This window comes from Mus musculus, chromosome 11, assembly GCF_000001635.26.
Source record: "Mus musculus strain C57BL/6J chromosome 11, GRCm38.p6 C57BL/6J".
Taxonomy (NCBI): Eukaryota; Metazoa; Chordata; class Mammalia; order Rodentia; family Muridae; genus Mus; species Mus musculus.
In genome coordinates this window covers 104,524,199-104,551,620 of record NC_000077.6, presented here as the reverse complement: position 1 = coordinate 104,551,620, position 27,422 = coordinate 104,524,199, and the positions used below count along the sequence as shown (strand labels likewise).

Genomic DNA, 27,422 nt, shown 5'->3' with positions numbered 1-27,422 from the left:
CAGATGGGGGACATATTTCAATGGTAGATCACTTGCTTACTATGCACAGAATTGAGAGGTTCAATCCTCAGCGTCTAGGGGGTAAAGATTTCCAGTTTCACAACTAGCTTAGAGGAGTCCAAACAGAAAATCAACTTTCAAAAGTTTCCCTTGTCTGAGGAAACACAATAGTTTTTAATAGTCCCATGGTTTATTTTGAGGATGTGACAGGAAAGCATAAAGTTAAACCCTCTGTTTGTGTCAACAGCTATATCCATAGTTTTAATCCGCATTTATTTCCCTCTTCTCTGAAGTTGCAGTTTTACATCACCTATAACAGGCAGCATGTAATATAGTTCTCAGTTACACTGATTTTTTTTCTCTTTTATAAGCTAGGTTATAGCAACCCAGGGTTGCTTCGAATTTGCTATCTAGTTGTTAATTGTCTTGTACTTTAGATTCTTCTGCGTTCACCAGCCAAGGCTGGCATGTAATGTCAACACATGCCAGGTCTAGGTGGTACTGGCGATCCACCTTGCAGAATCATGAATCCTAAACAAGCACTCTGCCTAGTCGTTTCTTTTGTTTGTTTGTTTGTTTGAAAACAAACCATAAAGTCTTTGACTACAGGAATCCTGTGTATTTGGGGAATGGCCCTGTTCCAAATGTTCCTAGAATATCCTAGAGGCCTGAGTAGGAAGTCCAAGAGTAGATAATGATCTAAACTCAGAAGACTTCATTCAATTCAACCCCAAACCAGTATTTTATCCTTCACTGGATCTACCGTGCACCACAAAGCAGAACGGCGGAGGGCCAAAACCAGACCTAGGTTCCGCCATGTAACGCGGTTCTGCGGGACCCCTCCCTCCATGCCCACCCTACCGGTTGCTCTTTGGGCGTGGCCCAGTTAGGATGGCTGATTGGGCGAAGGCGTGGCTGAGAAGAGACACTTCCTATTGGATCCAACCCAACAGTTTCCGGTAGCACTCGGTAATTTCCGGCCACAGGCTCCGCCTCCGCCGACTCACCTCGGCTCTTTCCGACCTCTTTCGGGCTTTTCCGTCTTGTTCTCGTTTCTCTCTCTCCACTTCGGCTATTTCCGTGTCTCGCTCGGAAGAGCTCGGCAGCCACTCGGCCTCCCCCATCCCCCGGTAACGGTCGCTGGTGAGTTTAAATGAGCCGGGGCTGGCCGGGCTGGAGCCGCTACGGGGGGGGCCTGAGGCACTGCAGAAAGTGGGTCTGAGCCTCAAGGATGACGGTGCTGCAGGAACCTGTCCAGGTAATGCTAGCCCCTGCTCCGAGGCCTGGCGCCAAGCCTGGGTCGCAAAGCGAACAGCGAGTTCGCGGCCTGCTGCGGCCTAGGCCCGGCTTCTCCCGCCTCCCTTTCGGCGAGCCCTGCCGGTCTCTCGGCAGTCCCGATGCCTCACCCGCGGCCTCAGCCGAGGTTAGCCGGGTTCCCGCTTGACTTCTCGCCCCCTGTGCGAGCTGGGTTCGGCGGGAGTCACTCGTTTTCCGTCGGGACTGGCGTCCGGCCATCCTCCTCCCCCTGGTAGTCGCGGGCCCTGCCTGCGGTGGGAGACCAGGGGCTCAGATGGAGTCCCGGGGACCGGCACAGAAGCGCTTTTTGAGCCGAGCTTAGTAGGATTTCACAGTAGTGGGGCAAGTTTGTTGGCATTTTCTTGGTTTTGTTTTACGTGAGATGGTCGAGAGAAGAAGGTAGAATCCTTATAATCCTTATTTTTGGTACTAGTTTTTGTCTCGGTAGCACTTTCTCGTCCACGGTAGTTCTCATTCAGTGAATTTCCCACCGGACAATGACGATCTGAGAAGGGAACTCCCCTTTTCAGGCCCAGTGCTGCGGTGCAAACACCCAAGCAGGGGAGTGGGCGAAAGGGCAGGTCTGGATTTTCATTACCGCGGTTTGGGTCAAGGGGCATTTATCATGCAGGTTTAGAAGGTGCTTAGGAAATTAGAAATAATAATTGCTTTCCCATCCATTTCAATATCCGTCCATTCCTGAAAGCACATCAGAGTATGGGTTGACGTACACGGTGTTGTTGTCATTGAAGAAACCCTATTGGGTTTTGAAGTGTGTGATGCAGCGCCAAGTCATTTTCCCCCCTGCCAGATCTGAAGAAACTGAACCTTTTGTCCGTTGGTGGTTGGTGATGGACCAGGTTTGGGAGATTTTCATCCTACTGTATGATCTTTGACATGATAGAAAGAATTGGCCTCCATTAGTTACTGTCATTAAGCTATGAACTTTATTTTGAAGTTATAAAGCAAACCGATTTTAGAAATTGTGAATCCCCTTAGGTAAGTCTGTGACAACAAATGGTAAATGCTTCTAATTCGTCAGTACAACATTTCCTTAATTTCTCATCCCAGCGTAAAACACCATTTTCCCTACTTTGGCCTTGTTTCCAGCTGTTTACATGGTGACAGCTATTAGTATTTGAATTTCTATAACTCAGGATTATAACTTCTGAACTTACAAAACTGCATTTCTTTCCCATGTCTCTTCTAGTGTAGAGAGCCTTGTAAGGCCCTTTTGAGGCCTATCATGAAATTAAGCAGATAAAGAGGGTTATTCATATGTCTCTTTTTATTTCAGATTGTAGTTTGATCTTAATGATTCTTTTGCATTTCATGACCGAAAAGACTTCTAAAATGTTATGGTAGTTGTAATGAGAGCATGTAAACCACTGTTTACTAATTTTACTTTATATAAAAGCAGGAGAGAATCAAAATATTGTTTTTGCTAGATGGGACCCAAAGTGTTTCCTGTGTTTTCTTCGCTGTTAGCAATAACACACTTAATATCACTAAGACTAAAGAGTAAAATTTACCTCCCTTTCCTCCATAATAGGTTTTAGGGTAATGGTCTGAGGAGGTAAGGATTTGGGTTGTAATTTATAGTATGGCAAGGAGGCAAGAAGATTCGGAGTTCAGGGTCATTCATCTTCTGCTGTGTAGCAAGTTCAAGGCCAGTGTGGGCTGCTTGAGACCCTGTCTCAAAAAACCCCAAAGCAACAAAAAACAAAAATGACAACCTTGACCAGGAATGCTGCCGAAAATGGGCAAGAAATAAGAGATAGTAAGATAGTTGTTTTTTTAGAACAGTACTTGTTCCATGTATTGGGGAAAAAATAGTGTTGAAATTTTTTTCTTTGCTTTCTTCCTGGTGTTTCCAGGTATAAGAAAAAGTGGGTAGAAATAAATAATGATTACATGTGAGTTTCTACTTTTCTTCCTCCTTTAAAGTTTTTACATGGAATAACCAGTGTTATGTGCCAAGCAGATTTAAATATAAGCCCCTTCCCACGTCAGCTCTTAGAGAAGAACTATTACTTTGTATTTGACTCTTTACAAAAACTTTTGCATATTACAAGGCAAAGATTTATTTCGTGGCTTGGTCTCACTGTGTAGTCCTGGCTGGGATTAAAGCCATGTACCACATTACTAATTTGGGTGCCTGTAAAAGTTTATTTAATAAAATAGGGAGCATTTTTGTTTATACGATGTTCTGTCTAACATTTATTTATTTATTGTGTGTGCATATGTGAACCTTGGTGACAAGCATCTTTACCACCTGAGCCATTTCACCAGCCCTGATGTTGCTGTAAGCGGCGTGTTATAGAGATACGTCACCTGATAAAACGATATCAATTATTTTTGCAAGTAAAGCCTCACATAAGTATTGAATGGAAATAAGACTTTTGAAAATGATTTTACTATGGAAAAATCTGGCTTGGTAGCCTGCATCTGAAGCCCCTATACTTGGGAAGCAGAGGCAGGAAGGTAAGAAGTTCAAGGCCAGCCTTGAACAAGGACGCGGAAGGTCCTATCTCAAAAAACAAAACAGAGTCATACCGTGATTTGGGTACTAGGTACATATCACTCTTTTAGAGTTTGATAAAATAGTAGGAAGTTCTTTTGGCTTGAGATTACATTTCCCCAAGAAGCATATAAGATTGATTCACAGAGTGTATGTGAGAGGTATAGTGAGATAGACCAAAACCACTGCCTTGGGCTGAAGGCAGCTAAGTGGGATGAGAAAGAAGTAGATAAAGGTTTTAGAGATAGAAATTCAAGAAACTACTTGGAGAGTAGAACTGTTCAAACATTGGCAAGGAGGGAGGGTGGCTTCCTAGGGTTAGTTTCAAAAATGACTGGCTGGGCATGGTGGCACACGCCTTTTATCTCAACACTTGGGAGGTCCAAGCGGGTGGATCTCAGTTCAAGGTCAGGCTAGTCTACTTAGTAAGTTCAGGCTAGCCAGAGCTTCATCAAAATAAGACAAAACTCAATAACTCCTAAAAACTAAAATTAACCCCTCAGAAAAATGAAAAATGTTTTTCTGTCTGATCAGATTGGGTTTGGGTTTAGTGTATTAATAATGAATCTTGGGCTGGCTTTGTGCCCTCTTTGTAGCCTAGGCTAGCGTCTAATTTTCTATCTTGTCTCTGCCTCTGAAGTGCTGTCTGCAAGAGATTTTTCAATAAAGAACTATGTAATGAAAGCAATGTGTTGGGGATATTAATCTAATTTTATTGATAAGAAAGAAAAGACAAGAGTTAGATACATAGATAGATGAGTAGGATGAACCAGCCAGTGGTAATGTGGACTGTGTTTTTAAGTTTGGCAGGATTAACTTTTTGGAGAAAGTGGAGTGGGTTATGTGTGTGAAGGAGCATTTCTTTACCACATGTCTCTACCATTGGTGCTAGCCAAAAAGGCCTCCTACCAGTCATGGCTAAATGTGGGGTCAGGGAACCACCTAGATAAAGAACTGGTGGAACCTAAGGATCAGAGCTGGGTATGGCTACAACATGCCTGTAATCCCATCACCTGGGAGATAGAGGCAAAGGGGTGGAGAATTCAAGGCCTGCCTCAGCTATGTTGTAAGTTTGAGATCAGACTAGGCAAAAGGAGACCCTGTCTCAAAAGCAGAAATTTAAAAAGAAAACAACCAATTCAATGAGTAAAAGCTAGGGTTGCTGAAGTAGAAATTAGATTCTGTTGTATAAAATGAAAATTCTACAATGATACTTTTTGTTAAGGTTCTTTTCTCTCTCCCTCCTTTCCTCCCTTTCTCATACCTTTTGTTGATGAAACTTTTCTTATTTTTTCTTTTTGTCAAATACAAAACCAAACAATTTATAGCAGTTCAAATTAAATCTGAGTACACTGTACATTTTAAATACTTGAACTGGGTGTGATGGTTACACGCTTGGACTCCCTGGACTTGGAAAACAGAAGCAGGGCCTTGAATTCAAGGCCAGGTTAAGCCGGTTAGAGACCCTGTCTTAAAATACATAAATAAAATTATATTTCAGCAAGTTGTGATGGTGCAAGCCTGTAATCCTGGTGCTCTAGAGGCAGAGGCAAGAAAAGGAGTTGAAAGGTGTTCTACCACACAGCCGACACCTCCATTTCAGGTCTCTTCCTTAGTTTACTAGCCCATGTTTACTCTTGAGAATGCCTTTTGTTAAGATCTGTTTGTGTGTTTATCTATGCACATGGCCCCAAGTGTTTGCAGGTGCTCTTGGAGGCCAGAAGAAGGTATTGGACCACCTGGAGCTGGAGTGACAGGGAGCTGTGAGCTGTCCCATGTGGGTGCTCTAACTGAACTTAGTTCCTCAGGAAGAAAGAGCAGCAAGCACTTTTAACTACTGAGCCATCTCTCCAGCTCCCTTTTTTTTTTTTTTTTTTATAGTAAGTTTCCTCTTTCTAGTCCATGTTTAACATAAAAGACACAGCCTTTCCTCCATCTCTTCTCATGGTAGCTGTGAGAATTTCCACCTAATCTATACTTTTTTTTCCTGTAAACTCTTCTTAATAAAGCTATCCTCAGGCTTGAGAAACAAGGCCAATTCCCTATTCCCACCCCCCAAAAACTTTAGTAATCCGAGTAGATGGTGGGACCAGGGAGAAGACTCAGGAGATGAGTGATGTGTGAGGACCTGAGATCGCTAACAAACATACAGAAAGCCAGGTATGGCCGAGCTGCCTAGCTGAAAGAAAGGGTGTGTGTGTGTGTGTGTGTGTGTGTGTGTGTGTGTGTGTTCTGTTTAATCAGAGAGACCCTGTCTCAAGAAATAAGGCAGAACAGAGAAATAAACCGGATATCCTTCTCTGGCCTCTGCACAGTTGTGCACATCTGCACACATGCACACATATCCCTACACATGTGCATACAGTAGTGTACAGCTAAAAAATAGTGAACAGCAACTGAGGAAGATAGCCGACGTGGACCTCAGGCCTCCTTGCACACGTGAATAGATTACTCAGTGCACACAAAGAATACATCACAAGTAACAATCTGCAGCTCCGTGCTCTTGCTTTATCTTCTCAATGAATACAGCCCAGGACTAAGTCATTAGTTTCCGCAGTGGAATGTCTCCTAAGCATTTTGTTGGAAAGGAAGAAGGAAAGAATGCTGCTGTTTGACTTCCTAACTTCGCCTTAGCAACTTGTCACCCATCTGGCTTTAATCTGTAGAACTGTTGCCCTGGGTGCTGTTTTCGGGGAGGCCTACACCATCTGTTGGACAGGGTGATGAGTTTAGCTTTGTGTTCATCATCGGCTACTAGTCTGTAGTGATGAGAACAGACCATTTCACATCCCATCGCCCTGGTGAGATGCATGTCACTCAGGCATGGAGGGTTAACAGCACATAGGGGATGGCCCATCTCCTTGCTGGTGCTTATGAGGGATTGGGGTTCTGCGCAAAGCTTCTTGTGTTCTTCTCCTCTTCCTCCTTTTCCTCCTCCTTAATTTCTTTATTTTGGGCACAAGATCTTACTATTATTTGCCCCAAGTCTGCCTGGTTCTATTTAGCTCCTGTGATTAAGGCTCAGAAATGACTTGATCACATGATTAATACAGAGCAATCGTCCTCATCTGCCTGGGTTTAGATATGGAGGTCATTCTCTATATAGAGAACATTCAAGAGATAACTGCTGAGTCAGGCTAAAATGAACTTCCTTCGTCCTCTTGTTTTCTGAGTGATATTTTGGCAGATTGTTATATAATCCAAACAGTAAAGTTCTTTAAGGAGAACATCTGCAGTTATCACATTATATTTTACTATTGTATGATATATTTTATACATTATCTACCACCAAAACCTGAATCTTCATGACAGAATTAGAAAATAGAAAAACAATTAGCTTTCTGTTTCATAACGATGTCCACATCCAGTCCTTCCTCCTCTTTTTATATTTTGCCTTTTTGTTCATTTCTTCATGTAATACTGTATCTACTTGGACATTTATTTATATGCATACATCTATTATTGGCTAGATTTCATAAATGACAGAAACATGTTTTTTTCTGAGATTGTATGAACTTAATATTATATATTTTACAATATTGCATAAATACATAATATTTTAGTATAATGCTTAGGTCCATCCATTTTCCTGTAGTTTTTGTAAACTTTATTTTTTTAGAACAAAGTAGTATTCCATTTTTGTTTGTTTGTTTTGTTTTGTATTCGTTTTTATATATACCAACTACATAAAATTCCATATATACCAAATTTTCATTATCTGTTTATCTGTTGGTGGAAAACTTGGTTGGTTCCAGTAATTTCTTTTTCTTTTTACAGTAAAAAGAATTTCGAGCCGGGCGTGGTGGCGCATGCCTTTAATCCCAGCACTTGAGAGGCAGAGGCAGGCAGATTTCTGAGTCCCAGGACAGCCAGGGCTACACAGAGAAACCCTGTTTCGAAAAACAAAAACAAACAAACAAACAAACAAACAAAGAATTTCATTTTTATTTACAAATATGTAGCACTTCATCTAAGAGTGGGTACTTGTGGTATTTTTATATCCACGCTGGCATGTCAATTGCTGGTGTTATTTTTCATGTCTTGTTTATGTAGTCATATTGTTGACGTCTTTTTTTTTTCACTTGGATATTTTATTTGCATTTCAAATGTTATCCCCTTTCTCAGTTTCCCCCCTCCAGGAAACCCCCCATTCCATCCCCCTTTTCCCCCACCTCTATGAGGGTGTTCCTCTTTTTAAGAAGGACTGAAGCACCCACATGTTGGCTTTCCTTCTTGAGCTTCATGTGGTCTGTGAATTGTATCTTGGGTATTCCGAGCTTATCAGTGAATGCATACCATGTGTGTTTCTTTTGTGATTGGGTTACCTCAGGATGATATTTTCTAGTTCCATTTGCTTTTTTTTTTTTTTTTTTTTTTTTGGTTTTTCGAGACAGGGTTTCTCTGTAGCCCTGGCTGTCCTGGAACTCACTTTGTAGCCTGGCCTCAAACTCAGAAATCCTCCTGCCTCTGCCTCCCGATTGCTGGGATTAAAGGCGTGCGCCACCACCCTGGCCCTGTACCACATTTTCTGTATCCATTCCTCTGTTGAAGGGCATCTGGGGTCTTTTCAGCTTCTGGCTATTATAAATAAGAGTGATTTCTTTATATCCAATAAAACAACAATAAACACAGGGTGCAGATACCTACCTGTGGAAGGGTATAGCATTCTCTGGATAGCCCAGTAGTGAGTAGCTGAGTCTACAATGTCTATATTAAGTTGCAGTCTACCAATGTGAATAAAGTTTCTTTACATTTGTTGTCAAAGATTTGTCGATGACAGTCATTCTGACTGTCAAAAACTGTCTGTTCAGTTCATTAGCCCATTTGTTAACTGGTAGTTTATGGTATTTAAATTTTGGATATTAGCTCCTTGTCCTAAGTGGAGCTGGTAAGGATTTTCTCTTATACTGTGAGCTGTTAATGCCACGGATTGTTTCCTTTGCTGTATAGAAACATGAATTTTCATGTAGTTGAAAATGTAGGGGAAAAAAAAAAAAAAGAGTAGCCGGGCGTGGTGGCGCACGCCTTTAATCCCAGCACTTGGGAGGCAGAGACAGGCGGATTTCTGAGTTCGAGGCCAGCCTGGTCTACAAAATGAGTTCCAGGACAGCCAAGACTATACAGAGAAACCCTGTCTCGAAAAACCAAAAAAAAAAAAAAAAAAAAAAAAAGAAAGAAAATGTAGTACCAACCCACGTGTTGAGCTTGGAGTCAGTTCCTGTGCTGTTGGTATTCCACTTAAAATACCAACACTGGTGTTCTTGCCAGCCACAGTGGCACTCAGCAGGCAGAGACAGGTGGATCTCTGAGTTTAAGGTCAGCCTGGTGTATAGAGCGAGTTCCAGGACAGCCAGTACTATACAGAGAAACCTTATCTCAAAAAAGTTCTTACCTACCCAGTATATTTAACGGTATTCTCTGTATTTTCTTCTAAAAGTTTCAGGTTTTAAGTTAAGGTCTTTGATCCACTTTACATTGATTTTTTTTTTTAATGCAGGTGAAAAATAAAAATCTAATTTGTTCTCTGTGGAAAGAAATCCAGTTGTACCATCACTGTTTGTTGACTAGACCATTTTTTTTCTCCAAGGATGCTTTTGCCTCCTTGTTTCCATGTAGGCTAGATAGCAGTGACTGTGTAGTTAGAGAGAAAGAGGGTGAAGGGAAGAGTGTTCTTGTTTTATCCAACTCAGGTTGACAGCCTTAGAACAAGTGCTGTTATCTGCTGAGCCGGATCTAACTTGTTTTGTATGGAATCAGGGTCATGTAGCCAACGCGACAGGTGTGAGATCCTGATGTTTAATGGGTGAATGATGTTTCTAACAGTAGTGAGCTGAGTAGTATGAAGACACATATGACGCTCGAGACCAGAAAGTCCTGCACTGTCTTCTAGGTGTGTAAAGATCACACCACTGTCGGCCTGAAGGCTGACTTAACTCTTGCTAGATTTTAGCCCCTTTCTTTTCTTTTTCATTTCTTTCTTTCTTTCTTTCTTTCTTTCTTTCTTTCTTTTTTTCTGAGACAGGCTCTCTGGTGATCCTAAACTTTGCAAGTTAGCTGGCTGGCTAGCTAGTTGGCCTGTGAGCCCTGAAATGTACCAGCTGTTTTGGAATTTGAAGCCTGCACCACTATGTCCCACCCCCTCTTCTTTTTTCACATGGATTCTGGGGATGAAACTCTGTCCTTGTATTTGCCAGGCAGGTGCTTTACCAGCTGACCATCTCCCCAGCCCTGCACAGAGGTTTCTTGTTTTTGTTTGAGACAGGTTTCATGTAGCCTAGGCTAGTCTTGAACTCAATCCTCCTGCCTCCTTCTACTAAGTTTCTGGGGTTACAAACATAAGCTACCACACCTGGCTACAAAAAATTTGAAGACTGAAAATATATTGAATTTTAAGTGAATAATAGAGAATTTTTCTAGTTTCAGACCAATGCATCTGAAATCCTGTTAAAGGAAAATTAAAATGAAATTGATTTGAACATCTAAAAAGAGCTTGTGCTTTATTCTGTAGATATTTATTTTGTAAACTCTGGCTTTCCATGAGAATAATTTGAGGAGGAAAGAAGTGTGATGGTATCAGAAAGACAACACTGACAGTGGCTAGAACACATTGCAGTTACAGCTATGTGCTAGGAACTCCTGTTCTTCCCTGTAGTTTTTAATTGGGGGGACAGTGTGTGGACATGAGTGCAGATGCCTGTGGAGGGTAGAGGCGCCTCCCAAACTGATGTTACAAGTAGTTGTGAGCCTGTGGATGTGGGTGCTGGAAATTTAACTCCATTCCTTTGCAAGAGCAGAACAAGCTCTTAATTGCTGAGCCACATCTCCAGTCCTTGACTCTTCTTTTAAATGAAGAAACACACTGAGCACTGTACAAAATATAAATAAATAGATTGTCTTCCTGCAAGAGTCATTGTTCAAGACACAGCTGGTTCAGGGATTTGAACCCAAGTCCTTGGCAGTTGTCTTGTGTTCCCAGGGGTGATAGTTGTTTAAAGAAGGTAATACTGAAACGGGATGATTACAGCACAGCTTTCAGGTAGGAGGATTGCAGGACTACCGAGGACACTGTTTATACATTTAAAGGAGTCTTCTCCTTCTCCACAGTCTTGTGTGCTTGACCTCATCTCTCATGTCTTCTCAGCAAGGACTGGTTCCTGGACAAGAAACAAACATAAACAAAATTATACACATATACAAAAATGACATAATGGAAGCTATTATTTTGCATGATTAGAAAATGAACTCTTGATTGTTTGGGTTGCTTTTATAGAGGACCTGGGTTTGATTTCCCAGCACCATATGATGACTCACAGTCTTCTGTAACTTCCAGTTTTCAGGATCCAGTGCCTTCTTTTGACTTCCCTGGGTTTTAGGCACATACATATATTTAAGCAAAACACTCATACATATAAAGTTAATGTAATTTTTTTTCTTTTAAGTGAACTTTAAGGCGTTGGAGAAATGACTTGGTAAGGTGCTCCCCACACCTGAGAACTTGAGTGTGACTCCTAGCATCTATGTCAAAAGTCAAGTGTGGCAGCACACACCTGTACTTCCAGTGTGAGAAAGAAAATACGACTGATCCCTCTGGTTTGATGACCAGCCCTAGCTGGATCATGAATTCCAGACCGAGAAATCCTGTCTCAAAAAACTAAAGTGGAGGGTGATTGAGGACACTACCCTACATCGATCTCTGGCATCTGTGTGCAAGGAGAAGTAAACTTTGAGGACTGAGGCTATTGCTTAGTTGGTAGAGTGCTTGCCTGGCATGCACTGAGTCCTTGGTTCAACTCCAGCACCGTGTACCACGGTAAGGGTACAGGTCTGTGATCTTGCACTTGGGTCACAGACAGAAGGTCTGAAGTTCATCCTCAGCTGAGCAGTGAGTTTATAGCCGGCTTGAGATGTAAGAGTCTCTGTCTCAGAAAGCCAGACACAAGCTGGAAAGCCAATCCATCCTATCCCTCAGTGGATTTTAGTTTAAGCTGGTAATAAGACAAAATAAAATTCAAGAGGAGGCTTTTTTTAGGATAATAATAAATTGCATGAGATAATGTATACATGTATACATTATATATGTGTTGTGTCATATTACCTTACTATTGTCAAGCTGAAAATACTGTTATGTCTGTACAATGAGACGTCTTTTGGGGAGGCTCGTTTTTCTCTTTTTTTTATGCTCTGAACTAGTAGCTTGGCTCAAAAACAATTATGTGGAAACTTTAAGGGAAAGTTTTTTAAGGAGTGAAAATTTTGTTATGGACTAAAGTTTGTTTTCTTTTATTTGAGTCAGGGTCTTTCTATTTCTGGCTGGCCTAGAATTTACTCTGTAGACCAGACTGGCTTGGAACTCTCAGAGATCTTCCTGCCTCTGTCTCCCGAGTGCTAGAATCAAAGGCATGTCCTCTGGCCCTAATCTCGCTTTGTTTATGAGCTGTTCTGTAAATTGTTTAGATTCACTGACCAGTAGTCACTTAAGACCTCCCCAATGTGGACTGCATTCGAATCACTAGTGCAGCTGTTAACTTGTGCACCTGTGATCTGGTATGATTAAAAGCCATTTCTTCTCTGTCCTTACAGAAGACACTGTTAATACAGTTGTCTTCAAAATACAAAAGAGAAAGGAATTTCTAGGATTGGAGAGGAACTCTTGTTCTTGCAGAGGTCTAGGTTCTGTTCCCAACACCCACAGGGCAGCTAGCTCACAATTATCTGAAACTCAAATTCCAAGGGATCCAAAAGCCTACACTGACCAACTTGGCCACCAAGCATGCATATGGTATACAGACATGCATGCAGATGAAACACCCAGCACTTAAATAAATCTAAGAAACATTTTTCTTTTAAAAAGGAACTCCTTTGGTTGGTAACTTTGCCCTTTTAATCATTTAAACCAATTCTGCAAAAATTTATTAGAAGTCTATTATACACACACACAGTAGGTTCCTGTGAACTATATCAGTACGTCTTATAGGAAGAGAGTATTTATAAATCTCAGATTGTATACATTTCAGTATATATTTAAATTATACCAAACCTTAAGTATATACCAGGTTTTCAATACATATTTTTACTATATGTGCCTTTATTGGGGAGGTCTGTAGTTTTCACAAGATTTCTAAAAGAGTGTAAGTAGGTTTGGTGATGGTGGCGCACGCCTTTAACCCCAGCACTCTGAAGCAGAGACAGGCAGATCTCTGAGTTTGAGGCTAGCCTGGTCTACAGACCAAGTTCCAGGACAGGCAGGGCTACACAGAGAAACCCCATCTTGAAAAACAAAACCAAAAATAACAACAAAAAGTGTATACAAAAAGCAAGAGTTTTACTTTAGTATTTAGTACACTATGGGTTTTACACATGGGTGTTGTGGTTTTATCACTTAAATTAGTAATTCTGGGATGGAAAGATGGTTCACTTGCTAAATGCACATCTAGGCAGAGGCAGGTTACACTCTGAGTTTGAGGGCAGTCTGGTCTATATAGTGAATTCAAAGCCAGGCAGGACTACATGGTGAGACCCTGTCTCAAAAAAAGGAGTGGAAGGAAGAAGAAAGAGTGGGCTAGAGATGAGCAGTAGTGAGTCTTGTCAGAATCTGGAGGGAGAATCAGAAAACAATATTCACACAAAGTATTACGGTTATGCTCTGAGTAGATAAGTATGTTGCTATCTATTACAGGCAGATTCTGTAAGAAGGAATAGAGTCTGGTAATAGCATGTGGATAAATTAGCGGCAAATATGGTAGAACATTTTATGAGGGCTCTAGATGTTCCTGCACAGCATATATTCAGTACTTTTTAAATGGCTTTAAATGTGGCAGAATCCTAGAGTAATCCAACAAAGCTTTCTAACAGTCCTGTTTTCATTTAGTGGCCTCATCTCATCTTTAGTTCCCAAACAATAAAAGATCCTCTAGCCCTAATGAGTCCCGTTAGTGTGGTCTGATAATCAGTAATATAAATATTACTTTCCATGAGGTTGAGTATTACTGAATTGATCTGTATGAAAGTGTTTTAAAATAATCATGTTCAACTGCTGGCAGAGAAATATATTCAAACACGCACGCACACACACACACACACACACACACACACACACACATATATATGCATACACATACACACATACATATAGATGGAGGAGGGCTGAGAAGAGAAGAGGCTAACTCTCCCTGGCATGGGCACACTATCTTCTCAGTCCCCTTATTTATTATTTTTTAAATAGCTTTTTTTCCTTATAAAATTAGTAAAAACTTAAAATCTGTCTCACACAAAGGAGTGTGAGGAAGAGAAGGATGAATGGGCTAGGAAGAAGTTAGTATATATTGAATTATTTTAAACTAGGTTTAGGAGATGAGCAAGTTATTGGTGAAGAAAAGGGGTATATAGAAGTGTAGAAAAGCCGGGCAGTGGTGGTGCACACCTTTAATCCCAGCACCTGGGAGGCAGAGGCAGGCAGATTTCTGAGTTCGAGGCCAGCCTGGTCTACAGAGTGAGTTCCAGGACAGCTGGGGCTATACAGAGAAACCCTGTCTCAAAAATCCAAAAAAAAAAAAAAAAGAAGTGTAGAAGATTGGATTCATGTAGGGATTAAGAGTAAATATATATTAGAAGCCTACAGTGAGAAACTTTATGTAGCACACTGGATTTACTGTTTTATCACTTAAATTAGTGAAATTGGGCTGTAAAAATGGCTCACTTGATAAGAACACTTGCCTCTCTCATAGAGAGCCAGGCTTGGTTCCCAGCACTTGCATCTGGACTCTGATAACTACCTTCAAGGGATCTGTCCCGCCCCAGCCTCAGCAGCTGTCTGCACACATACGTAAGGCACAGAAAGAGATAGAGAGAGAGATAAGAGTGACCTGAGCAGGTGGGATGCCTCATCAGTTAGCAAACTTGCTGCTGAGCCCAGTGACCTGAGTAAGTTCCCTTGGGCCCACATGGTAGGAGAGAAGTTATCTTTGACCTCCTTCCCGCGCGCACATGCCCACCTGCTACACACACATGCACATACCAAAGTAAATAAATAAATGAAGAAATAATACAAACAAATTCCGAGTACTAACTTGAATATTATGTTCAAGACGGTGCCAGAGTCACTGTGTGTATATTTATGTGCTTCTCTACTTACAGGCTGCTATATGGCAAGCGCTAAACCACTATGCTTACCGAGATGCAGTTTTCCTCGCAGAACGACTATATGCAGAAGGTTTGTGATCTATTCATTTGTATAGAACCAGAAATGAATAAAATAGATGGAATTCCATCACTTTGTGACTAGCAAGGTTCTTTCTTCATTCTTTGTCTTTAACTTTTTTCTTATTTTTAATTATGTGTATATATATGTGTGTATGGATACTTCTTAAAAATAGTGTCCTCAAAGACCAAAGGCATCAAATCCCCTAGAGTTAAAAGAGTTGTGAGCCTCCCAAATGTGTTTGAAATCTCAACTCCATGTTCTTAATTGCTCAGCTATCCCTCCAACTCCTCTGTGTGTGTGTGTGTGTGTGTGTGTGTGTGTGTTTGTGTGTGTTTGTGTGTGTGTGTGTGTGTGTGTGTGTGTATCTGTGTGTGTGTGTGAGTGTGCGCGCACGTGTGCCTGGGTGCGCCCACTCCTGTGGTGTTTGAGTATGGCAGAAAACAGGGCAACCTTGGTGGGTATTTTTCCTCTGGCACCTTTTACTTGTCTTTTTGAGATGATTTGTCAGTAGCCTGAAACCTGTCAAGTAGGTTAGGCTGTCTTGCTACTGAGCCGCAGAATTCTCCCTCCACCTCGTCAGTACTGGAATTATAAGCATGTGCCAGCTTTTTCATAGGGTCCTAAGAAGCAAGAACATTTTACTGACTTCTCAGCTATTTTGTTTTTGTTTTGACACAAGTTTTCTGTATCTCATACTGGCCTTAAACTCTCAACTGTCCTTCCGCTGTCTCCCAAGTTCTGGGATGAGGGACAAGAGACACCATGCCTGTCTTGTTTTTTTTTCCTCCAGAAAATATTTTTACTGTTTTTTTTCTTTATTATTATACATAAGTACACTGTAGCTGTCTTCAGACACACCAGAAAAGGGCATCAGATTCCATGTTGTGAGCCACCATGTGGTTGCTGGGATTTGAACTCAGGACCTTCAGAAGAGCAGTCAGTGCTCTTACCGGCTGAGCCATCTCGCCAGCCCCTGTTTGTTTGTTTTAATGAGCTGGACATGTGCTATGACCTGTGTGGATGTCAGAAAATAACTTGAGTTGTTTCTTTTCTTCCTCCATGTGGGGTCCAGGAATTTAGTTCAGGTCCTCAGGCTTGGCAGTAAGCGTTGTTACCAACTGAGCCATCTCCCAGACCATGTGTTAATATTTCTGTCCGTTTTAATGTAGAAACATTTTTCACCACAGAAATTAGGTTTATTTTCCCTTCATAGTAAAATTCAACTTCCGTCTTCCTAAGAGGACTCTTAAAAATCCTATCTAAAAGAAGGTGCTTTCCTAGCGGGCTGCTTAAGGGTAGAGGGTGTGTGTGTGTGTGTGTGTGTGTTTGCATTGCTTACATATTTACAGAAAATGGAATGTCTTTATCATATTGATACCTTAGTTCTTATAATAGAGAGATAGATGATCAGGAACTGGCAAACTGGCTCTTTTCTCTTCTTTTCTTTTCTTTTCTTTTTTTTTTTTTTTTTGGTCTATCCTGACTGGTCTGGAACTTAATGTCTTTGTTTCAGCCCACTGAGCGCTGAGATTACAGATGTGGACCGCCAACCTTACCTCTTCTATCAACAACTGATTTCTCCATAATTCAAATTTGAATTAATAATTGTTTTGAATTAAATGTCAATGACATGCTAAATTTTTTTGTTACTTAACTTGTTTGCTGGCAGACTGACTAGTAGCTAATTATCTTCTCTTCTTTTCTTTTTCATGTCATAGTACATTCAGAAGAAGCCTTGTTTTTACTGGCAACCTGTTACTACCGCTCAGGAAAGGCTTATAAAGCATATAGACTCTTGAAAGGACACAGTTGTACCACCCCACAGTGTAAATACCTGCTTGCAAAATGTTGTGTTGACCTCAGCAAGTAAGTATTACAGTCTACGTTATCTAGTTTGCTTAGACTTTCATTGGATTTTGGATAAAATTCTTCCAACATTAAACTCTTGACTTCCCTTTACTCTCTTTTGAGTAACAGTTGAAGTGTTTGCCCCAGGGACGAAGGTGTTAATTTGGTCATGGAAAGATTTTATTATAATGGTGATAAATAACAATTCTTTTTTGGTGCTGGAGATCTTTAACCCTGGGCTTCATATAAGCTAGACACTCACTCTTACACAGGGCTATGGCGCAGTGGGAAAACACTTGCCTAGCATGTATGTGGCTTTGGGTTCAATTCCTGGGACTGTCAAACAGAACCAGCTAAGCTACATTGTAAGTCCCAAAATACAATTTAAGAGAAGTTTAAGTTGTAACTAATTCTTTCCAGCTTCCAAAGTGAGCCTTAGTCTCATTTCCTCTGCCTTGGCTTTCATGATCAGGCAATTTAAATAAGCCTAGAATAAGCCATGACAGTTCACAAAGGTAGGTCATATATGGTGTTCTTTTGAGATCATTGGAGAATTACTGCCCATCTCTACCACTAGAAGTAAGGGACGTACCAAAGTTTCACTACCGTTAAAACAGTCATCTGACCATATTCCAGATCTGGTAGCAGGTAGAACTACAGATTAAATTCTGGCAAATGTATTCATCTACAGATGAAATACTGGCAAAAGTGTCTGAACAGGTATTTAGCCCATATATGTCTTGGGTTTTTTGTTTGTTATTTGTTTTGTCTTGGTTTTCTTGAGGTTGTTGTTTTTCTAGACAGGGTTTCTCTGTATAGTCCTGACTGTCCTGGAACTTGCTCTGTAGACCAGGCTGGCTTCAAACTCAGACATCAACCTACCTCTGCCTCCCAAGTGCTGGGATTAAAGGCGTGTGCCACCACAGCAGGGCTCTATATGTGTGTGTGTTGCTTATAGATTGTATATAGAGGTTACAGGTAAGTTTCATTAAATTATCATGTAAGTAGCTATGCTATTTGTCTAGCAACTAACTTTATTTAAGGGTTGTTGTGGTAAATATTATTTGGGGGTTTCTACCCCGCTGTAGATCATTTAGTTCCCAAATAAAATACACAATAATCTTTATAGTAAGCCTTAATTAAGGCACTAGAGCTGGACAGATATCAACCCTCTATGCTATTTTGTCTACTTCTCATTAATCCCGAGGTATCACTTGCCATGTTCCCCCTTGAGCCCTCATCACCATATACTCATGATCCATGGCACCTTCCTTCGGCTCTGCCCCTTCTCTTCTGCCCAGCGCAGGCTGTAAGCATCTTTATTAACCAGTCAGTGGTAACTTTGGGGACAAGGTTTATACAATAAAAGCTAGTATTCCTTGCTCATCTTGGAGCAACCAGATCTTGGGGTACAGAATTTAGCATTTGAATACAAGTGGCACCAGATCAAGCTCTATAAAGGGTAATTGAATTAGCTATTTATTACTAGATTATTTAAAAATCCAAAAATTTTGCTGGACATGTAATGGAACATGCCTTTAATCCTAGCGCTTGGAAAACAGAAGCAGGTGGATTTCTTGTGAGTTCAAGGCCAATCTGGTCTACATAGTTCCAGAACATCCAGGGCTATGTAGAATCTCTCTCTCTCTCTCTTCCCCCACCCCAACAAAGATTTCAATGTTGAAATCTTAAAAATCAACTTCTTAATGAAAAGAAGAAAACAAGTACCACTGAGGTTGGAAGATATTTACAGGACGCTGTGTATTAGGTAATTACACATAATGGGGCTAGCAGAGAGGTTTTAGCTGGTCAGTGCACTTGCTGACAAGCACTGCCAAACCTTACAACCTGAGCTGATCCTCTGATGAATGAGCTAAGAGAGAACCCAGCCTGCAAGCTGTCCTCTGACTGCCACAGGTACTGCCATGACTTGTGCACGCTCCCCAGTAAATCTTATCACTTGTAATAAAAGGGATTCTTTTTTTTTTTAAAGATTTATTTTATGTACATGAGTACACTGTAGCTGTCTTCAGACACACCAGAAGAGGACATAGTATCCTACTACAGATGGTTGTGAGCCACCATGTGGTTGCTGGGAATTGAACTCAAGACCTCTGGAAGAACAGTCAGTGCTCTTAACCACTGAGCCATCTCTCCAGCCCCCCCCCCTTTTTTTTTTCTTGAATGCAATTTAGTATTTGGTGTTTGAGAAGAACAATTGTCTTTTGAATCCATCCATCTTATTGTAGAAACATTGTTCAGCCTAGTAATGAGGTTTATTTACCCTCAGTGTAAAAAGTCTGGTGTGGTAATGCATACCTTTAATTACAGCACTAAGGAGGCAGGGGTAGGTAGATCTCTGTGAGTTTGTGACCCACCTGGTCTACAGAGCAAATTCCAGGCCAGCTGGGCCCTGTCTCTTTTAAAAGATATAGATCTTTGTGTGTGTGTGTGAGAGAGAGAGAGAGAGAGAGAGAGAGAGAGATCTCTATAAATATATATAAGTACATAGATATATAATTATATATTATATGTGATATATATATATATATAATTGTGTCTGTGAGAGATTGCTCCGCAGTTAAGAGCACTGGCTGCCCTTTTAAAGGACTTGAGTTCAGTTACTAGCACATACCGTCTGTAACTTCAGTTCCAAAGAATGTGATTGATACTCTTTTTTTTTTTTTTAAAGATTTATTTATTTTATGTATATAAGTACAGTATAGCCGTCTTCAGATACACCAGAAGAGGGCATCAGATCCCATTACAGATGGTTGTGAGCAACCATGTGGTTGCTGGGAATTGAACTCAGCACCTCTAGAAGAACGATTAAAGATAATGAAAGATAGCTTCATGAAGTGCTTTTTATACTGACATTAAAATAAATTTTTATTTTAAAGGCTTGCAGAAGGGGAACAGATCTTATCTGGTGGAGTGTTTAATAAGCAGAAAAGCCATGACGACCTTGTCACTGAGTTTGGAGATTCAGCTTGCTTCACTCTTTCCTTGTTGGGACATGTGTATTGGTAAGTGCAAGTGACTCAAGACCTCCAGGAAGAGTCCCCTGTATAGACGTGCTCTGCACTGTGCCCATTTTGATATTGATGTTTACAGACACAGCTGGCTTTGTAGTTCCTAACCTTTCCCATCATGACCTCATTACATTTGTTAAATAGTAAGGATGCTGATCCCATTTTACCCGCTACTTAGCCTAGTTAGTGATAACAGCTGTAGCAGCTCTAGCAAGTTCTAATCACTGAGGAAAGTGAGTGGTTTCTTTTCCTTAATATTAAATGCCATTGCGTCTTCTTAGAGTCTTGAAGGCAGGTTTCAGTAATGCAAATTAAGTATTAATTATTTTCTTCCAATATAGTAACCTTTGAAGTGTGTAACAAGAATTTTTACCATACATGAACTCAGAATTAGTATATAATAGTAACATGGATCCTGTTTTTTAAAAAATACTTTTGAAATTGAGAAAAATAGAAAATATTCAAAACTGCCTGTAGAGATATTTTTGCATGTAATAAATGCAAAATGACATGATGTTATACATTATGAGAGAAGTGATTAAAGCCTATTTCCTCCAAAAAAAAGAAGGAAGGAAGGAAGGAAGGGAAGGAAGAAAAAGAAGAAAGAAAGAAAGAAAGAAAGAAAGAAAGAAAGAAAGAACTTTTTAAAAAAGTAGCCAGGTATGGTGGTGTATCCCTTTATTCTCAGCACTCAGAAAGCAGAGTTTAAGGCCAGCCTTGTCTATGTGGTGAGTTCTGGACCATTCAGGCATGCATAATGTGATTCTGTCTCAAACAATAAGTAAACTTAAAATGACCTTTTGTGACCTTATCTGGTTAAACAGGGAGTTATTTTCAGGTGATGTCAAATCATTCATACCACATTTGTGAGCTAGACTAAGAAAGGCTAGAATCTTTACTTACTTAAAATTGGAGTTGAAAGCCAGGCTGTCGCGGTGCACATCTTTAGTCCCAGCACTTGAGAGGCTGAGGCAGGTGAATGAATCTCTTGAGTTCCAATACAGCCAAGGCTACACAGAGAAACTGTCTCAAAAATAGAAAAAAAACAAAAACAAAGCAAACCCATGAAGTGGGTGCTATCATCCAGTATCATCCAGCTATGATTATTACTGCGAGCACAGTATACACTTGGTCCTGGGACTATAAGAGGAAATAACTCACATTGTGTAATGGAGAAGGAAGAAACAGTAGATCAGATTTTTATTATTTCATTGAAAGGTATCCTAAGGTTTGGGCAGTATTTTGGCCACGTGAGAGAATGCTGGTTTTAATTGATTAGGAATAAAAGACTCCGTGACAGCCCGGCGTGGTGGCGCACACCTTTAATCCCAGCACTCGGGAGGCAGAGGCAGGCGGATTTCTGAGTTCGAGGCCAGCCTGGTCTACAAAGTGAGTTCCAGGACAGCCAGGGCTATACAGAGAAACCCTGTCTCAAAAAAAAAAAAAAAAGACTCCGTGACAGAGCCCCTGCCCAGCCTGGTGCTGCAGCTGTGGGTTCCATTCTCAGTGCCGTGTGGGGAGGGGAGGAACAGAAGGTACCTGGAAGAGAGCTGAGAGCAAAGAGTCATTTCTTTTATATAAGGTGACTTCTCAAAGAAATAGATGTTTGAGGGCAATAAATGATTTACAGGGAGTGATGGGGGAGGGTCGAAAAATAAAAATCTTAAGGGAAAATACAGAAATTCTTTTAAAATATGATTAGGTTAGATAGAAAAATATTCATGTTTTAGAATTTTCAAAAGCAAATCTAAGATAGTCACAGGAGCTTAGGTCAGTCCTCAGACATTGAGATTTCACTGGGGTTTTCGTTTTATTGAACTTATTTTCTGTGTATAGCATGTTTGCACTAAAGCCAGGCTCCCCTGTTGGTTACCTTTCTACATCATTCTACCTTACTTCTTCTCTCTGACTCACTCAGCATGGCGGTCAGCAGATCGCATCCATCCTCTGACTTCACCTTCCACAGCACTGAGCTTACAGACCCACTATGGTCACACTTGGCTTTTTACATGGGTGCTGAGGTTTGAGCTCAGGTCCTTGTGCTTGTGCCATGGCCCCTGTAGTTTTCTTTTCCTTAACCTTGGATTAATATTAATTAATTCATGTTAATACCCATGGATTGATTTGCTACTTATAACTTATTGCTTTTAGAGAGTTAGAATTTAAGGAAGCATCAAAAAGAGTGCTGTAAAGATTTATATAAAGTTTACCTGGTTTTTATATCAAAAATTGTAAGAAAAGCTATGGGGCTTATAGTTTGTTTAATCCATTGTTTCTCTCCACAGCAAGACAGATCGGCTTGCCAAAGGGTCAGAATGTTACCAAAAGAGCCTTAGTTTAAATCCTTTCCTCTGGTCTCCCTTTGAATCGTTATGTGAAATAGGTAAGCTCGCGGGGTGCCGGGAGGGCTCTTCTTCCTCTTTCCTTCTCTTTTCTTTTTTTCTCCTTTTTGTTTGTTTTGTTTTGTATTTTTTGAGTCCAGGTTTTCTCTGTGTAGCTGTGGCTGTCCTGGAACCTACTCTATAGGCCAGGCTGACCTTGAACTCATAGAGATCTCCTACCTCTGCCTTCCAAGTGCTGGGACTAAAGGAGTTCACCACGCCTCCTGGCAAGAGGATCTTAAGTTTACTGCCAGCTTAAGCTGCATTCAGCTTCAAGGCCAGGCGAGCTTACAGGCCACTCTATCTCAGAACAAATCTTAATTCACTCAGGTTTTCAGGTTGGACAGCAGGCACCTTCAACCACTAAACCTTGCTGGCCTTGATTGGTGATATTTAAAATTTATAATTTAGTTTATTTTCCAAATGTACATCTTTAAGGGTTTACATCCACAATAAATTAATGATTGGGCTTTAGCGAGGTGAGATTGGGTGCATAAGTGGGCAGGAGAATTTTGAAACTCCAAGGCTTTATTTGCACCTAATTATGTGTACTTGAAAAGAAATTATCCCTCAGAGGCAAGGTTTTTGTTTTGTCTTTTGCTTTTTACAGGTGAGAAGCCAGATCCTGACCAAACATTTAAATTAACATCTCTACAGAATTTTAGCAGTTGTCTTCCCAACACTTGTACAACTCTAGTATCTAATCACAGTTTATCTCACAGACAGCCTGAGACAGTCCTTACAGAAACACCCCAAGACACAATTGTAAGTGTGTTTCTTCTATGTTCAAAGTGTTCTAAAAGCCCACAAGAATGATTGGAACTAAACAGTGTATCATAAGTGACATAGTAGAAAATTTCTGTTTCAGGAATTAAACAGACTGAATTTAGAATCTTCCAATTCAAAGTACTCCTTGAATACAGATTCCTCCGTGTCTTACATTGATTCAACTGTAATTTCACCAGATAACGTCCCCCTTGGACCTGGTACTGCCATATTATCTAAACAGGTTCAAAATAAACCAAAAACTGGTCGAAGTTTATTAGGAGGACCAACTGCTCTTAGCCCATTAACCCCAAGGTAAGTCACACAAGATATTGTAAAATGTATTCTAATATATAAATGATCTTTAGTGAATCCTATTATGAATAATATAAGTTAATTTAAACAGCATCTTCTCTAATCAGTATGACAGAGTGGCATTCTGTTTTCAGAAAAGGAAGTAAAAAAAGCCACAATACATCTATAAAATTTTTGAGTTAAAATTAAAAGAGTGAGAGTGTAGCTCAGTTGGTTGAATATTCCTATAGTGTGCACAAGGTTCAGGCTTGATTCTCAGCACTCTGTAAACTGGGCAAGGTTTCAAATGCATGTAATTTTAGTACTTGGGAAGTGGAGGCAGGAAGGCCTGAAGTTCAAGTTCATCCTCAACTGTGAGTTAGAAAGTCAAAGCTTATGATATGTCATGATCTTTCTCAAAATAAAATTAAGCAGAGGAAAAATATTAAAGCTTTTAAATATGCACCAGTTAGTATATGTATTAAAAGATACAATCTTGAGCTGGGTGTGGTGGCATACGCCTTAATCCCAGGACTCGGGAGGCAGAGGCAGGCAGATTTTGAGTTCCAAGGCCAGCCTGGTCTACAGAGTGAGTTCCAGGATAGCCAGGGCTATACAGAGAAATCCCTGTCTCGAAAAACCAAAATAAAGGGGGGGGGGTACAATCTTTATGGCTGTGCATCTACAGATAGCAATCCCTCCACTTGTACGTTTGGTTGGTTATGGCAGCATTTCCAGTTCTCTTTTCTAAAACATGAAGGAGGAGTTGACACTTATCATTGGAAAATATGTTGTCAAAATTATTAAAAGTATATTATATGTGTATACAATAACACATCAAACATATCAAAACTATCAAACAAAACTCATGAAAGAATAGACTATAAATGGAGTCTCAAGGCCAGAAAGCTATTAAAATAGCATGACCAGGAGATTGGTTAGGGTATCTGCAGAGACCAATGGGTAACTGTATCAATAATTATTAAGTAATTACCAATATTCTCTAGGACATTGTCTAAATTGTTCCAAAAATTGGAGTTCATGTCATCATTTGTATCCTAGCTTTTAAACAGGCAGTCACAAATCAGTAGCCACTGTTCTCTTCAGGTCCTTGTCCTGTCTCTGTGGTTCTGGGGGGGTGGAGCCCTCTACATTCACAGCTCATGTTAAATCTGCCCCTTAGGTCCTCTCTGCCCTGGAGACTGACTTGCCATTCTCTTCCTTTTAGACCTTCTAATTTAAGTATACTGCTGCTTTGTATATGCCTTGATGACTTTTTGACACCTTGATTTCAACCTCTTCTCAGTTTTGGGATTTTGCCATTAGAAACCCCAAGTCCTGGAGATGGATCCTATTTACAAAACTACACTAATACACCTTCTGTAATTGATGTGGCACCCACCGGAGCACCTACAAAAAAGGTATTTTCTGTGTAAAATATAGTTTGGGTATTGATTAAAGATATGTATTTAAAACTACAATCTATTAAGGTAATTTCAAGAGAATCCAGCTTAATATAATCACTACTTCCTTAGAGTTACTGACAGACCACCGAAGAATGTCCTTATCGTACATAGCCTATCGCCTCTATCAGACTCGTGGATGTTGGCTTTTTCAACTTACACATCTAGTTCTTTTCCATATCTAGTTATATAAGTGTCCATAAGCTAAATTAAGATTGTTTCTGTCACGTTGAACAATTATGTCAGAAGAGGCAAGCAGAAGGTTTTTTTTTCTTCTCCTTCCATGCAAGCAGAAAAAAAAATTAGAAAAAGTAGGAAGAGCTGGTGATGCAAAGCAGCATCTTTATCGTTTAGGAAGGGAGCAGGCGGACTCTTTTTAATCTCTTTAGTTAATTATTTTACTAAGTGCAAAAGGAATAGTATAAAATCTTGCTGTTTCATATTCTTTATATTTAGCAAATTAATACATAAATATTGAAAATAATAGCTGTCTTAAAAATTTTAATACAATATCGTGACAGTGATGATTGTATTGGGGTGGCATGAGCTGTCCTGAGCTCTCCACGGGAAAGTGTAGACAGGAGCACCGTAGTGTCTTTCCGCCATTGCAGTGCAATCTATAATCACAAACCTTAGACTTTTTGTGTTTTACAGTCTGTTGCAAGAATGGGCCAAACTGGAACAAAGTCTGTCTTCTCACAGAGTGGAAATAGTCGAGAGGTCACACCAGTACTTGTTGCACAAACACAAAGTTCTGGCCCACAAACAAGGTATTTATTATGGTGTCTATTTTGTCAAAGTAATGTATATGCTCCTTAAATTATTTTGTTCATAGACACTTAACCTTCAGAGCAAGTACACATAGATTTCTTTCTTTTTGTAGCGTTTATTTATTTGTGGAGTTTTTTGGGGGGTGGAGGGTGGGAATAAGGTTTCTCTGCATAGCCCTGGCTGTAGACCAGGCTGGCCTCAAATTCAGGCCTGTCTCTACCTCCCTAGTGCTAGAAATAAAGACATGCACCACCACAGCTGTTTGTTTTACTTTTGAGGCAGAGTCTGTATTATATAGTCCTTGGCTGCCCTGGAACTCACTCTATAGGCCAAGCTGAGGTGTGGCGCCTCTGCCTTCCAAGTGCTGAGATTTAAAGTGTGTGCCAGAATGCACAGCAAATACAGATTTCATTCTCTCTGCACACTGGTCATAAAATTGAACTTCAGATACAGTCGCCTTAAAACTGTCACCGTTACAGTCTTAACTATCTTAAAGGAGTCAACATACCTGTAATGTTAGGGTCTAATCAGGAACACAGCTAGCAGACTGTGGTTGCCTAGGGTCTTGTTATAAGAATTACTTGACTGAGTGGTTCACATGGGGTTTTTTTGTTTTACAGGGCAGGCAGTTATTACTGCTTGCTTGTGAAAGAGTGAGTACGTGGGCTTGGCAGGTACTCATCTGAACCCCAGCACTAAGGGTGTAGGCAGGAGGATGCAGAGAACTCACTTCCATCTGGCCTGGCCTTGTGCACTTAGAGGGTGCATATGTGTGCACACGCCTTTAAACTGGGTAGAAAGGAGTAAAAGGAAGCCATCTGTTTCCTGGCTCAGTGCTTAAGAATGTCACCTGCTCCTGCAGAGAGGGCTAGGGTTGGGTCCTGTGGTGGGCTACAAGTGTGTAACTCCAGCTTCAGGGAAGCGGATGCCCTCCTCTGGCCTTTGCACGCTTCTGCACGTGTAAATCTTAGCTTTAGAAACGTTGACCAGAACAGGTGATACAAAGGTTGATGTCACTTGTCAGGTTGGCAGGGTTTAGAATCACAAGTGACGGGTTGTCTAGAGTAGGCTGCCCTGTGGGCATGTCTGAAAGGCTTTCCTAATAGGGATAGTTGAGGTGGGAAGACCCACTTGAATATAGATGCTACTGGTTTGTGGGCTGGGCTTTGGATTGAACCAGAGAGAAGGAATTGAACACAGCTCTCTGCTTCTTGGCTATGAATGCCAAGTGGCTAGCGTTCTAGAGCTTATGCTGCTATGACATCTCCTAACCCCACCATAATCTACTTGTGACCTAAAATAAAATTCTTTGTCTCTGAGGTTGCTTTGCCAAGTGTTCAGAAACCAAGATGGATAACTAGTAGAATTACCCATTCTTTATGAAGAATTTAGTCTATGAGCTTCCTGCCGTCCCCCTTTTATATAGGGTATCATGTATCCTAGGATGGCTGCAAACTTGCTATGTATCTTGAGAATGACCTTAAACTACTAATCCACCTGCCTCCACCTCCAAAGAGCTGGGATTACAATCAGTGCAACATAACCAAGTTCAAACCTAGAGTTCAAATCTAGAGCTTTGTGAATACTGAGGAGGCACCCTGCCATCTCAGACCCATTCATTGCTGACTCTTCTTGTTTTCTGTTTGAAACAGGGTCTCGTAATACCCCTTACCCAAGTCTTAATTAGATCATTTTAAGGTTTAAATTTACTATGTTTTCTGTTTGTTCTATTCTGTTTTTGAGACAAGGTATTTATTTTAGATTGTCCATGACTTGAGAACCATCTGTCTGTCTCGACTTCCCTTGGTATAGGGATTGCAGGCATTATTACTACCACGCCCAACTAAGTTG

At 40.6% G+C, this 27,422-nt stretch overlaps 2 protein-coding genes across 12 annotated transcripts in view; one reads left to right on the top strand and one right to left on the bottom strand.

Moving 5' to 3' along the window:
* Myl4 (myosin, light polypeptide 4) overlaps window positions 1-5,604 on the bottom strand; it is a 41,199-nt gene extending 35,595 nt beyond the window's left edge. The window contains exon 1 of one of the 5 annotated variants that reach the window (XM_030245638.1): window positions 1,008-5,604. The gene's annotated coding sequence lies outside the window, so the exon portion shown is untranslated. Of the gene's footprint in view, window positions 1-861; window positions 959-1,007 lie in introns of those variants that run through there. The other 4 variants (XM_030245636.1, NM_010858.5, XM_030245637.1 and 1 more) reach the window with 4 other exon arrangements.
* Window positions 1,001-27,422, top strand: part of Cdc27 (cell division cycle 27) — a 48,097-nt gene continuing 21,675 nt past the window's right edge. For 2 of the 7 annotated variants that reach the window (NM_001285989.1, NM_145436.2), the window contains exons 1-9: window positions 1,001-1,258; window positions 14,951-15,026; window positions 16,736-16,883; window positions 19,766-19,891; window positions 22,183-22,280; window positions 22,889-23,043; window positions 23,147-23,358; window positions 24,644-24,758; window positions 25,455-25,570. In NM_001285989.1, coding sequence (NP_001272918.1) covers window positions 1,232-1,258; window positions 14,951-15,026; window positions 16,736-16,883; window positions 19,766-19,891; window positions 22,183-22,280; window positions 22,889-23,043; window positions 23,147-23,358; window positions 24,644-24,758; window positions 25,455-25,570 — 1,073 coding nt within the window. In that variant the 5' untranslated portion in view covers window positions 1,001-1,231. Of the gene's footprint in view, window positions 1,259-14,950; window positions 15,027-16,735; window positions 16,884-19,765; window positions 19,892-22,182; window positions 22,281-22,888; window positions 23,044-23,146; window positions 23,359-24,565; window positions 24,759-25,436; window positions 25,571-27,422 lie in introns of those variants that run through there. The other 5 variants (NM_001285988.1, XM_006533051.2, XM_006533050.3 and 2 more) reach the window with 5 other exon arrangements.